Here is a 15476-nt window from a genome sequence, read left to right as displayed (position 1 = left end):
ACTGAAAGAAGCGGAGAAAGAAGCCCAGTATCTGTCAAACATGCAGATGTTAGAGAACAAAGACTGTGCAGCATGGTTTTGCCAAGGGACACGACCCTGGAAATAATTGGCACCTATTTCAACAAACTATTCATTTCATAGCCTTCTGATTGTACTCTTCTTGAGCCATTTATTTTTCAAGGAAACCATAACTAGTGCTTAGTTGATAAGTAATAGAGTACACTGAGAAAACACACTCCTGATTCTCAGGCCAACTCTTCCAGGCCTACAAAAATGACACAAATGGATTCTGATGTCTCTTCATTTCAGCAGGAAGGTGTTTTGTTTTTTTTGGGTTTTTTAATATTTTATTTATTTGACAGACAGAGATCACAAGTAGGCAGAGAGGCAGGCAGAGAGGGGGGGAAGAAGGCTCCCTGCGGAGCAGAGAGCCCGATGTGGGGCTCCATCCCAGGACCCTGGGATCATGACCTGAGCTGAAGGCAGAGGCTTTAACCCACTGAGCCACCCAGGCACCCCAGGAGGGTGTTTTTATATTATGTTCTCTTACTGACACAGTGAAGTACAAATCACACCTTAAAGCTCCCATCTAGTGCTAGAGTTTCCCAACAGAATAGCTTTAATGAGGAAATTACTTTGGAAAAGGAAATAAAAGAATGTGACTTCTTTGGGGCTAGGCAAAGGAGGAGAAGCACACTCTTGTCATGACGTGGGCATTCAGTTTTGAGGCATGCAGAGACCAGTTGGCAAGGACAAGGGGAAACAAGGTTGGCTAAGCTGGTTACAGAAGCTGATGCTTCAGGAGGAACTTAGCCTAATGCCCAGAATCCACCCAAAGAACCAGGATGAATGTGGGTTCAATGCAGAAAGAATTTCATAAATCTAGTATCCATTGTTGGTGTTATGGACTGAACTATATCCCCAGAAAAACTCATATGAGTCCTCCTAGTATTTCAGAATGTTACTTTATTTTCATTGCAGATGTAATTAATTAAGGATTGTTACAAACTTGATTAAGATGAAATCATACTCATATGAGGTGATCCAATATGAAGTCATATTAGATTAGGGTGGGCCCCTAATCCTGTATGACTGGTATCCCTATTTAAAGGGGAAGTTTGGATACACACACATACACACACACACAGAGTGAATACGATGTGAAGATGAAGACAAAGATCAGAATGATATGTCTACATGTCAAGGAACACCAAAGATTGCTAGCAAACCACCAGAAGCCCGGGGAGAGGGATGGAACAAATACTCCTTTACAATACTCAAAAGGAACCAATCCGGCAAATCACCTTGATCTAAGACTTGAGCCCAAACTGATGTTTTTAAGCCACCCAGTTTGTTGTACTTTTTTATGCTAGCTCTAGAAAAGTAATATATTGGTGATGAGAGTTAGGTAGCAGGAAAAAATAACATAAAACAGGGACTGCACCATTGATATGACAGATCTTGGCCCTTCCCAAGAATTTGCCTGGGAATCTCTGAAAAAGAACCTCACCCTACCATCTTGGGCTAAGTTCTCTTATTCTAGGGATAGGACACTAATAGGATGTGGGAAATATAAAGGCAATAAGCCAGAGAAGGTCAGGACCTCAGTACATATCAGGGACCACTCCACAGGCAGGGCTCTGTTCATGATTTTATGCAGAGTCAGATCACAGCCGTTGTGCAAGAATATAGGCAGGACTGGACACCCCCACCCAACCAGGTTAAAGAGTTGTCATAGCCTAAACCTCAGAGTCCACAGTCGGGGGCAAATCCCCATTCCCAGGGATCCAGAGTGTGAGTCAAGGATGGGATAACATGGTAAGTCTACAGCAACCAGGGCTTACCTTGGGACCACCAGGCATAGGGTCCATCATGGTTAAAACATTTCGAACCCTGTAAATGTGTGGGCTGGAGCTGAGGATGAACTGTTGGCCCTGGCTCAGACTCAGGAATTAAACAAAAATGAAAATACTGCCAACGGCATAGGTGATGCTGGTAGGAGCAATCAGGGAGAAGAGCTAATGTGAGAGGCAAGTCATACAGTTTTCTCTCAGTGGATATACCTGAGTCATCATCAGTAGATCAAGAAATAAAAATGGCCAAAAGTTATACACATTTTACAGCTATTAAACATTTCACAAATATGCACAACGCTCATTACAAAGTTGGTACCATAGTCTACATTCAATTCTTCGTGCTGCCTCTTTCTCGGGAAACTATGTTTCTGTTGAACTTATCTAAATTTCACTTCCCATCACAGAGTATTCTGTCTTTGAGCTTATGGTTCACAGACTGCCACTCTCCACTGTATTATGCCAGGGTTTTTTTTGTTACATGAACTGCAGGATGCCCTCTTCGGGGCAACGTGTTCTTGGTCAATGCCTGTAAATGATGTCTCCATTAAGGCAATGATCACACCCATCTCTGAGTCCTCTGATCCAGAGTGCCTAGCTAGGAAGCAGAAGCCATAATTCATCTCTGTATCCTGAAAGCCTACCCCAAGTGTGTCCTGTGCTAATGTGTGCACAATGAATGTTAGCTATAGATTAATATTTAGGTTGAAAAAAGAAGAGAAAGAAGAACAAGTAGTATTCCGATGTTGACTGATATTTAATTAACTCGTGCATTCAACTATGTGCCAACACTGTTCTAGGTAACATATCAGTCAGGCTAAAAAATAGTAATCATAATAGGATTGGTCACTGCTGGAAGGTACAAAACAAGATTCAGGAATAAGGAGCACTGGCTGCCTTTAATTGAGCATTTATTTGGACCTCCTTCTCCCTTCTCATTTGCTCCTTAAGCAAACCGGATACAGGCTCAGAGCAGTAAGACCCCCTCCTAAGTCACCCACTGGTGAGAATAAACTCCTAACACAATACAAGCTAACAACTATTGAGCATTTACCATGTGCCGCACACTGTTATGTATGACTTCATTCACATCTTGCACAGTTGTTAAACCCATTACACAGATGAAGAAATTAGGGCACAACAAGATTAAGTTACCCAAGGTCTCACAGCTAGGATATAACAATTCTGTAACTCAAACCCAGCTCAAGAGAAGCATTTAATTACTCCCTAGCCCTGTCCAACCGGAGAGCTTAGAGGTGGTCTCCATCTACAAATTAAAGGCTTTCGTATCTGCCAGTAAGAAAAAATTGAATTCTAAGCAGCTCAACAGTATGGAAGCTCCTGAAGTTTCCCATATAGATTACACATTAGCAATAAAATGTATAAACCACTGTTGGAACCATCTCTGCCTTTCAGTTCCCAGAGCCTGAGCAAGCCTGACGTCTAGGCTCACAATACCAATACAACCACGAGTCTGGTGACAGTGTCTGTTTAACAGAAATTCATAAAGCATCTGATATATGCCAGGCACTCTGCTAGATATTGGTGTGGTGGGGGGGGTGGGTACATGATTGGGGAGAAGGGGATCCATCCCCTGAGAAAAACACAATCTGGTAGAAGACAGATACAGAGAGGTCAGGATTACAGTCAGAGTGCTGACTGGTGCCACAGGGATCTACAGGAGCACATCTCTGAAGACAAGGCAGATATTCCAGACTTGTCCTGATATCTCAACTCTTTCAAATGGCAACTAAACAACCAGACCCAAGCAAAGACAAGAACAAGATTTAGGGTAGAAGATTCACCATAGCGGTTGTGGAGACTAGTAAGGAGAATAGAGAGGGGAAGGTGTCAGGAGCTTCACAAAATCCTCCTATCTGATCTCCATGGTCTCTCAGGAAGAATAAAAATAAGTTTGAAGGTAATTAACAAATCAAGTCAAGCCCTCTCTGGCTATTTATCCTACACACCAGGCAGGACCTCTACCACTCTCATAATATGTAGCTCTGCCTCACATTGGGGAAAAAAAATCCATCTTATCCCCCATTCCTTTCACTAGTAACACCTGATATCAAATAGCATGTTAGAATTTATGAATAACGTTCATCAGTGTTATATCATTTGATGACCACTGAGAAGAGGGCTCCCATTTTTCAGACAAGAATACTAATCCTCAAAATCTCATAACTGAAGAAGAGAGACTTAAACAATTTATATTATTTTATTTTCACAGTGTTCCAAGATTCATTGTTTATGCACCACACCCAGTGCTCCATGCAATAGGAGTTCTCCATAATACCCACCACCAGGCTCACCCATCCTCCCACCACTCTCCCCTCCAAAATGCTGTTTGTTTCTTTTTTTTTTTTTAAGATTTTTTTTCTTTATTTATTTAACACAGAGATAGAGCGTACAAGTAGGCACAGCCGCAGTCAGAAGGAGAGGGAGAAGCAGGCTCTCCACCGAGAAGTGAGCCCGTTGCGCGGCTCGATCCCAGGACCCTGGGATCATGACCTGAGCCAAAGGCAGCAGCTTAACTGACTGAGCCACCCAGATGCCCCCTCAGTTTGTTTCTCAGAGTCCACAGTCTTTCATGGTTTGTCTCCCCCTCCGATTTCTCCCAGGTCACTTTTCCTTTCCTTCTCCTAATGCCCTCCATGTTATTCCTTATGCTCCCCCAAGTAAGTGAAACCATACAATAATTGACTTTCTGTGCTTGACTTATTTCACTCAGCACAATCTCCTCCAGTTCCATCCATGTTACTACAAAAGTTGGGTATTCACCATTTCTGACGGAGGTGTAATACTCCATTGTATATATGGACCATATCTTCTTCATCCATTCGTCTGTTGAAGGGCATCTTGGTTCTTTCCTCAGTTTGGCAATTGTGGCCATTGCTGCTATGAACACTGGGGTACAGATGGCCCTTCCCTTCTTTTCACTACATCTATATCTTTGGGGTAAATACCCACTAGTGCAATGGCAGGGTCATAGGATAGCTCTATTTTTAATTTCTTAAGGAATCTCCATACTGTTTTCCAAAGTGGCTGCACCAACTTGCATTCCCACCAACAGTGTAAGAGGGTTCCCCTTTCTCCACATCCTCTCCAATGCTTGTTGTTTACTGTCTTGTTAATTTTGGCCATTCTAACTGGTGTGAGATGGTATCTCAACTTGAGGCAGGAATCTATCAAAATCCTAGAGGAAAACATAGGCCGTAACCTCTTTGACATCAGTCACAGCAACTTCTTTAAGCAAGTTCTTGACTCCAACGTGGGTTCCATTGCATCAAACCGCCATTGTTTAAGAAACACTTAACTACAGCATTAAGAATTGTAGGTCCGAAAGCACTTACTGAATGCTGTTTGCTATTTTACATTAACAGCAGCTGCTGCTACTTAGCAGTTCCTAAGCCCTAAATATTAAGAAAGGCCAAGGTGAAGAACTTTGAAATGATGCTCTATTTGATCAGGTTCTGCAGTAATTGTTAAAATCATATACACTTTCTTTGGATCCCTATAAAGCTTCTGCAGGATCACTGCACCTGCAGTTCCAATTTGCAATTTTCCCAGCCCTCCTTTGAAGTTATTCTTGCCAATTACCTGGTGTTAATATTAATTAAATATGATTTGCAACTTGAAATGTGGTGTTATCAATGGAACTCAGCTGTAGGAATATAAAGTAAAATTTTCAATTGAATTTAAATGTTTCCTTTCATTCATAGCATTTTACAACATTAATACTTTTGTCAAATTGATTTTTGCCTGCTGGAAGTCATTTTTCCAAGCAATGAACATCTGAGGGGAAAAGCTGCTCTTTATGTATTCCTTTCTTTCTGTCATTGAAAATACTTCGTTTTAATCTTGAAGTGGATCCATTTCAGCTAATAGAAACTTGGTTCTTGTTTATAATCTAAGAGAAAAAAATGTTTTCTTTTAAAATGGTACTGACATAGTTTAGAAATATGATCAGTGGGCACTTTTCAATTATATACTAGGAATGAAATCTCCCTGACTTTATTGCTTGACCCCCGCCAAAAAGTAAATCACTATTGGCAAGTGTCAGTCATTTTATACACAAAAAAAGAATTAAATTGGTTTATTGCATTAACATTTCAAACAGATTGTGCCAGTCCAATGACCTCTGTAATCCCTTCCAATTCGGAGATTTTAAGATTCCAAACACATGTCAGACAATAGTTGGAAGCTTCCAGCCCTTGCAAATTAGAAAAAAAAAAAAATTAGAAAAAAATAGTCACGTATGCTAAAAGATTTGACAGAATCAGGTCTATTCTGCCCCCTGTAATGTGTGTGATGATGACTTGCAGGCCTGTCATCTTCAATAAGCCATTCATAAACATGATGACTGATTAAAGGAGGTGTGTTGCCATACTGTACAAATCCACAGTGAAAAGATATAATGCTTTCACAAATTCCTTTTATCTTCAAAGATAAAGCTTTAGCTTTCTTGCCCCTTATAATGATAGTGGTAGCATTAACATTTATTATCCTGTCTTCTTTTTTAAAATAATATAATAAGGGAAGACAAGTGAAATCCTGTCTAAAGACTCAAGGAAGTCTTTTTTTTTTTTTGAGTCAGAAGCTGCAAGCCCCAGAGCTTATGATGAAAAAATCTAGGCATATACTATGAACCTCTTTATTATAGTATCAGTGAAAACATCGTATCAAATAATTAAAACAAGACAGAAATAGAGGACTCTCATCCTAACAACTGAGGGTTTGCAACATGGATAAGTCTTAACAACCAGCAGCAACTGAGCTATTCCCTTCCCTCAGGCCAAGAGAGCCCAAAAGGGAAAATAAAAATGAACTGGCTCCATAGGACTCTTTAGATGTCCATAATTTTCCAAGGTGTCATTGAAAAGAGCAGCACCTTGGAACACAAAGCAGGGGGTTTGAACAGCCAGTTCTCTACTGCACAGGGAGTGCCCACTATGATCCTACTAGGAAGCTCTTAACTACCTAGAAGTTTAAGAAAGCCAGACTCAGATCCCACCACCTACCCTAGTATGGAACCCTGAATCATCCATTAAGTTACTCCATCTACTCAAGTAGCCAGGATAGGGAGGGTAAAATCCTGTAACATTCAAAAAGAAACTTCTGATCTGGTTTTGTTATAGGCTTCTCCATTAACCAAATTATCTCTACTTAACGCCTCTCTCATCTTTATTTCTACTCTATTGTCCTCCTGGTCTACATCCCATTCCTGTCACTGCAAGTTAGCTCCCTAAGTACTTCCATCTTCACTACTATTCCCTGCTATGGGTATTAAATTGTGTCTCCCAACAAGATATGTTGAAATCCTAAAACCCAGTACCTCAGAATGTGACCTTATATGGACATAGGGTGATCACAAATGCAATTAAGATGAAGTCATCCTGGAGTTGGGTGGGCCTTTAACACAATATGATGAGCATCCTTATAAAAAGAGAAGACACAGAGACAGACACAAGAAAGGAGAAGACTGTGATTTGATAACAGAGGCAGAGATTAGAGTGATGCCTCTGCAAGCCAATGAACACCAAGGATGACTAGCACAAACCAGAAGTTATAAAAGGAAAAGGAAGGATTCCCCCCTGCAGTTTTCAGAAGGAGCATGGCCCTGCTGACATTTTGATTTCAGATTTCTGGTCTCTAGAACTATGAGATAACATGTTCCTATCGTTTTAAGCCATCTAGTACGGGGCACTTGTTATGGCAGCCCTGGGGAACTAATGCACCCCCTCAAGGACACTCCTTGATTCCTACCACTGTACCACACATGTTCAGCTATGCTCTCTGGCAAAAGTTCCTGTTCACCTATGAAAATCAGCTCAATGCCCTTAAATTTCTCCTCAAGAACTCTTACCATCTCCCATCATGGAAATCTTCTTCAAAGGAGACTGAGAGTCCTCTCATCCCCACAAACCTATCAAGAGAAGGTAACACTCTTCCGTAATTACTCTTAGCTTTGCTAAGCCTAGGCCATTATTCTCACACTTTTTTCCCCATTTATATCAATTTTCCTCAGCTTTAGAGAGATATAATTGACAAATGAAAATGGTATGTATTTAAGGTGTACAACACGATGTTTTGAAGTATGTCTATACTATGAAATGATTACCACAACTAAGCTAATTAACATATATATCCACCACTTCACATAGTTACTATTTGTGTGTGTGTGTGGTGAGAATACTTAAGATCAACTTTCTTAGCAACCTTCAAGTATGCAATACGGTATTTTAAGTATAGTTACCATTCTATACATTCATCTTATTCATCTGGCATAACTGAAAGCTTGCACTCTTTGGCCAACATTAACCCACTTATCCTACTCCCCAACTCCTGGCAACCACAATTCCACCCTTTGCTTTTATGAGCTCAACTTTTTTGAGCACTTTGTCTTTTGTGTCTGGTTTATTTCACTTAGCATAATGTCCTCCAGGCTCATCTATGTTGTCACGAATGGCAGGACTTTTTTCTTCTTAAGGCCAAATAATATTCCACTTATATATTATATACATTTTCTTCAACCATTCATCCAGCAATGGACACTTAGGTTGCTTCCATAACTTGGCTATTATGGACTATTATGTGCTACAATGAGTATGAGAGTACAGATATCTCTTCAAGACACTGATTTCATTTTTTTTCCATATATACACTCAGAAGTAGGGTTGCTGGATCATAGAGTAGTTCTATATTTAATTTTTTAGTACCTCCATATCATTTTCCATATGGCTGCACTAATCTACACTCCTACCAATAGTGTTCTAGTGTTCCCTCTTCTATGCATCCTTACCGAGTCATGTGATCACACACCTTTATATAAAACTTCTCCCCAAAAATCTATCCCCAGCCCTGTTCAATCTTCACTCTACATCTTCTACCTCAGCAATTACTTTTCTCACCTCAATTATCAATTTTGTGAGAATAAGCTTCAGGTCTATATCCCAGTCCCCTTCTCAGCTCTAGACGAACATTCTTTGTTGTTTTTCTCCAAAAACATATGTATTGGTACCTACAATATATAGTATTTTTAACCAAACCACACTTCCAATCCAATCCCAAACCAACCTCTCCATTTAATTGACTCTTTTCTATTTGTGACACTTGCAATCTCCTAATTGCCCAGGTTAAGAATTTCAAGTTCAAAAGAAAGAAAGAAAGAAAATTTTAAAAAAAGAACTTCAACTTCAACTTTAATTTTTTTCTTACCTTCAAGCTCTACTTCCAATCAATTGCTAAGTCCCATGGACCCCACCTCATAATTGTCTCCTAAGTCTGTTCCTTCTTCTATTTCCATTGTCACTGTCCTATATCAAGCTAAGACTGCTACTGCAAAGGCCTCTCAAATGGTCTCCCCGTCTTCCACTTCTCATTAATATAATCTTAAAAACGTTCTGATAGATCCCTCTCTCCTCAACAGTTTCCTTCATTTTCTAGAAGATGAATAAAATCACCTCTCCAGGAGGTGAAATATTCAACTATGTGTCCATGTCAAGCCTTCCTTTTTTGTCTTCTATACTTCATGACACAAACTATGTTCTGATCAAATTGTGCTGTTTGCTGATCTCAAATATATTTTTGCCTTTTCAAAAAAAAATTCTACAGTCAAGAATGCCTTAGGCTGATACTATAATAGCTAAGATATCAAGGGACTATTTGTCTTTATTTTATTGAGTTACTCCTGTCCTGCTCTCCCTAGAACAATCTTGGCTAGGTAAGAGCCATCAGACATCTATCTGTGTTCATGACCATCATTCACTCATTTTCTTCATTCTCCAAGATTCACAGACACTTCCTCAAGTCTCAGATTTGTTAAAATAAAAAATGTTCTAATCAAACCATACAAGCAATTTATCACTAAACAGATTTTCACTTCCTTATCATTCCATTATGATCTGTCTGAATTAATCAGAGAGAAAACACTGGAAGCCTCAGTTTACACTGAAATTTCTTAGCAATCAATGTTTCTAAAGAGAGAATTTCAGAATAGAGTATGGCAAAATTTATAAGAGTTGGGAAAATATATAATTTTTTAATAGGCAAACATTCCACAAAATGAATTTATACATCCTCTTCTCAGTCAAGATACTAAGATTTTTAAAAACACACTACTAACATGGTGACAGAAATGTCATCGATGTTGTAGTAAGAGAAGCGAATGTTACAGAACTAATGAATTTTCATCAGAGTCATCAGATCATTTCAGAATGGGTTAAGTTGCGACCACTTGCTATTCCCATTAATATCATTGTCATGTAAAAGGTTTAATTTTCAGCTATTTTTGTTCTAGATAAAAATCTTTGTCATTAAAATGAGGGATGATTTTGATATTTAATATATTCCATGGCATACTCTAGTGTGGTACCAATTTGGCCTTTTCAGTATTCTGCATATTAATTGACAATCCAGCCCTTCTCCATTCCCCAGATAAGTGAGAGCTGAAATAGAATGGACAGCCAATCAAGTCACAGAATACTGAAAGGATCAACACTGAAGAAACGTGTTGCTCTAATCAGGCACATACACAAGGCACTAAAATTATTTTCTCCCATACTAATGACTAACATAGAAACAGGAATAATGAACGGCACCATCTGAATCCTTTTATATGACAGTATTACCAGAGTATAGCAATGCTCCCCAAAAGTGAAAACTAAGTATTTCTTTTTTTGGTCAAATGAATAAAACTGCGATCTCACTTAACTTTTAGAACAATGCATTTTATCAGATTCTGCAACAACTGGCAAATTATGTCCTGTATTGAATTTTTCATAGCAATCGGTTTCAGGCACACAATGTGACCTGTAGTTGAAGAATGTACACGATCACTACAAAAAAACATATCATCTCAATACATACTCTATCAGTTTCCGTCTCGTGTTGAATTATCACTCTGGTGAGAACCGACATCAGCTGCTTAAATAATGCATTAGCTCTGCTTCCAGAAGCTTTTGTTTTCATTTGAGTGGGTATTTCCTCTAAGATAAACTTAGGATTCTTACCGAAAAAGGTAATATAATTTGTCATCACTTAAAGCGTAATTGAATGTCTGAATCATTTTTATAGTAATAATGAAGGAATTTAAATTTTCAAAGAGCAAAGAGTATGGTTGCAAGGACACTAACACAGGTGTGGACAGTCCTCTGATTAAATCAATTAACCCAATCCATCCAAGAACACCAGGCCTTCTCTACATTTTCTGCAATAGCACAGCACTGGAACAAATGTTAAATATACTAACTATTGCGTATAATAATTTTTCATGTCCTAGCATATGCAGAGGAACAGATCCAAAGTATCTTCAAGTCTTTCAAGAGAAACCTTACTCCAATAATATAACTTTAGACTCCGTCCTTGCTAATTCTAGACAAGCCCAAATCACTCCCATTGTCTTTCTGAGCTGAACCCTCCAAGAAAGACAACAAATTATCAAAATAATTTCTTCCTTCAAGTTCAAAATTACTCAAAAATAGCCAAGGGGCACTTTAATTTTTCCACAAAATATTATTATTACTCTTAAAGAAAAAATATGTACATTTTATTCAGTAATTCTTAATAAGAAAAATAGTATTTGTTAAGTAACAATATGCCTCCTTTCACCCACCAAATTATGTGGTTGACCAATCAGCCATAAGATTTGTACTTTAAGTTGTTTTTTGTTTTATTCTGTTTTTTTCACATATGGAATGGATTTACAAACTCAAGGCTAAATATACATGTGGAAAAATGCCTACAGAGATTTGGATAAGCACCTTGAAAAAAGCCCAGCAGAGCTCATCAGCACCTCGTTCTAACTCAAATTTTACATACTGCCCTTCATTCCACTGTAAGCTGTAGAACATAAGGTAAGAATAAAAATGCAAAAAGTCAAATGTGACAAGAAGAATATGACTGAAAGTATAGCCTTGGGGGCTACTTCAGTATTATTTTAAGATGATTACCAGTCTTAATCCCTCTAGTGTTGGATGTTAAATTCCACTGCCTTTTTTTTTTAATTTAATGACTTGCTAATGTAAACTTCCATCCAGAACAATCAAATAGTATGTCATTTATTCAAATTTACAGTGGCTCTAATGTGCCAGCAAACTCCCTTGTCAAAACAGACAACTTTAAAAAATGTTCGCCTGAGTCAGGAGCTCTATTTCCTAAATTAGCACCAAAGTGTCACCTTGATAGACCATGAACAACAACATCATTTATAATAAAACCAACTTCCCCCTAGAGTGGACAGCCTGGGTCATGCATCTGTAGGAGCTCTAATTATTCCACATAGATCAGAGAGCACTTGGAGATGCTCAGACTTCCACAACCTGTCGCCTCCAAAAGCAATCATCTGATAAATATATGCTTACCAATCTCCCTCGAGATCTGAGTGAAGGCCTCCACACCACTCTCTCCATAGTTGCCCTCGGAAGCCAGTGTTGACACATAATTCCACCCCAGTGCCGTGACAATGTCCACCATGGCTTGAGCTTGGTAGGAGTCAGGTGGGACTACCCGAGAGAAGAAGTCATACCTGGTGTTATCACTTAGCTCTGGGGCTGTGGATGCATAGCTGATTTGAGGTATCTGCAAAACAAATGACAGATCATTTCAACCCAGGAGGAATCTGTCGAATGGAGAATTGTCACCCAAGAGACTAAGTAGCCAAAGCCATACCAGTAACTCAGACATATCAACCTGAAGCCAAAATATGGTTTTGTGATCGCCAATTTTATTTTTATTTAGCATTTTATAGAAGTCTGTAGGCTGACGTTCTTTCAAAACACATTTCTAAACAGCAAGAAAGAACTTAGTGTTACTTCAGGTTCTGAAGCCAAAGCAAAACATTTGTGCCTTTTGTTGCTCCTTTTTTATACCATAAAGTTCTGGCACAAAAATGAAGCCAAAATGAGAGTATAGTGCATACGCACATCAGAAAAGGCCACCTCTGAAACTGTATTTGCCTTTAGGACATAAAGACTACACGATCACAGAGAGTTTAATATGAGATTTTTTTACAATTGATACAATTTCATTCCTAAGTAATTTACCACACTTTTGGTAAATTACTTTAAATATACAGTTTTGTGAGTCTATTCACTGTTTATTGATATGATCATTGAGTACCCCAAAAATGATATGGGAACAGTCAACTATGTATCTTCTAATGAAAAGATGGTTCCAGCTGCCCAACTCAAAATACTACAAAATGGGAATCTATACCATCATTTCTTTAGGAAAAGAGACAATTTTCTGACATATGTAGGGTGAATTACCAGACTTTGAAAATTAGGAATCCTATATCATTTATTCAAATAAACTCAAAGTAACAAATTAACTACATGCCACAAATCTCCCCCTAAAGATCTTTTAAAATGTAACATTTACTCATATATCCAAATGAGGACTTTTACTCTACCAGTGAAAAGTGCTAGGATAGAAGAACACATGATGCTAAAGAAGTAAAGTGGAAGGACATTCAGCCGAGATGGGGCACAGACAAAGCAAGAAATCAGCAAACAAGGTGAGGAAGGGCATTTCAGCCACAAAGAACTGCATGTCCAAAGGCATACAGTCAAGAAAGGGCATGGTAGATTCCAGGATTTGTAGCATTTCACACGGAGGGAATACGAGATAGCAAGGGAGGAACATCAGGAAATAAAACTGCAAAGCTGGGCAGATAAAGGGCTAGTCGGTATGACAAAAAGTGTGGCATAGGGAAGCACAGAATGACTGTAGCTAAGATAGTGGCATAATCAGATTTTTGTTTCAGAAAAATCATATTGGCAGCTGTGAAGAAAGTTGCAGCCCTCAAATTTCAATGTACACCTAGCTAGCTCCATTCCTGAAAATTCTGACTTGGTATGTCTAGAGGCTTAGAAATCTGCATTTTAATATGCTCTCCAGGAGAATCTAATGCGGGGGGGGGGGGGGGTGTCCGTCCTATGCTTAGAGATAAATTAAAAGAAAGCTATGTTAGATGCAGGACAATGAGCTGGAAATTATTATAGAAATCTAAGTAAGAAAGTATGAAAACTGGGGGTGTCTGGGTGGCTCAATCATTAAGCGTGTGTCTTCAGCTCGGGTTATGATCCCAGGGTCCTGAGATGGAGCCCCTTCCTGCTCTGTAGGAAGCCTGCTTCTCCCTCTCTCACTCCCTCTGCTTGTGTTCCCTCTCTTACTGTGTCACTCTCTGTCAAATAAGTAAGTAAATGAATAGAAAGTATGAAAACTCAATTAAGGCAATGATGGGGAAGGATGGGTTTGGGAAGGGTGTGGACTCTATAAGTATCTAAAAACCAAGGTAAGGTGAAGGTAATGAGGGGAAATGTGGACTGACTCTTAGTTCTATGGCTTTAGTAACTGGGTAGATGATGTTTGCTATTTACCAAGATACACAGAGAAAGAGGAAATTTAGAAGACAAAAATTATGAGTTTAATTTTTTTTGGCTTCTTTCGAGCTTACTATGAAATGAATGAAAGCAACAAAAAAGTAGGTAATAATATTGGGGATGTGGAGTTTAAGAGTCTCTGGGACTGGAGATAAAGAATGGTGGGGGCATAATGAAGAAGACAGTCAAAGTCAAGGAAAGTATGAAGAGTGAAAGAGGGCAACTTGGGAGCATGAGCTATGCAACAGTGCATCTCACCACTCCTCTGCTGCCCGGCCATAGTGTGCAAGTTCAGAGGTCATTATGACTCCAAGATGCCCCAATTCAGGTCGCTTGGTTAAAGATGCAGGTTTGATTGGTACATAAAACAATTAACTTTGTTCTGTATCTGATCCTGCAGGTAATCTCAGTGCTAAGATGCCCAAAAGGCTGCACTTCCATCTTCCCACGTAGGGCTGACTGCATAGTCTGCAATCCATCCCCCACCACACCCTGGCCAGATAATTCCCAGTCCACATGGAGTGGACTCTCCCCTTGACATCCTTGAAAAGCCCTCAACATCTAAATTACCTTTCATGGGTCTAGAGAGTCCTACTCCATATCTATAGCCAATAAAGTAAACTAAACTTCCCAAGGTACAAAAACCTTAGTTAGCCAGGCAGCAGTTAGAACAATGTGCTTGGAGCTCTCCATGGTGTTGAAGGATCCGTTCAGCTTCTGTATAACCCATATCTCTATATATTGCCTATAACAATGATTTTATTCTATCTAACCCCCAATTCTTCCTGGTCCTATTCTCCTAGCAGGACCATGTTAACTTGCTTGTTAACATTGTGGAACCATAAAAACCAGTCCGCCCTGCCTCCTTCCTGCCCCTTTACTTTCTTCGCTAGATAAGATCTTTCCCTTGAATAGACTTTGTGCTTATGACTCCTCAGCAAGGATACCTCTTCAAATCTCAAACCACACACCAAATCTGGGCCTCTTTTACCTTCTATTGCTTGCTTCTAAATAACCTCAGAAAGAGACAATGAATGACTCAGTGAGATCTACCTTTTACTAAATAAAACTCCCAAAGACCAAGAGCATGTACATTCCTACATTCTAATGAAAAAGATTCAGCAGACTGACTTTCACTTTGGAAGGAATCCTGTGCATGTGTGAATGGTGCACGTATGTGTATGTGTGTGTGTGCACGTGTGTGTGTGTGTGCATGTGCAGGTAGGAAGAGATAGGC

General features: G+C 39.2%; 1 protein-coding gene across 4 annotated transcripts in view; it reads right to left on the bottom strand.

The window, feature by feature from the left end:
* Positions 1-15476, bottom strand: part of GRM8 (glutamate metabotropic receptor 8) — a 744073-nt gene that overhangs the window by 579833 nt on the left and 148764 nt on the right. For all 4 annotated transcript variants that reach the window (XM_046019994.1, XM_046019996.1, XM_046019997.1 and 1 more), the window contains exon 3: positions 12218-12434. In XM_046019994.1, the coding sequence (XP_045875950.1) occupies positions 12218-12434 (217 nt within the window). The remainder of the gene's footprint in view (positions 1-12217; positions 12435-15476) is intronic.

The sequence above is a fragment of the Meles meles genome, chromosome 10 (genome assembly GCF_922984935.1).
Source record: "Meles meles chromosome 10, mMelMel3.1 paternal haplotype, whole genome shotgun sequence".
NCBI classification, from domain to species: domain Eukaryota; kingdom Metazoa; phylum Chordata; class Mammalia; order Carnivora; family Mustelidae; genus Meles; species Meles meles.
This window is presented reverse-complemented; position numbering and strand designations above follow the sequence as displayed.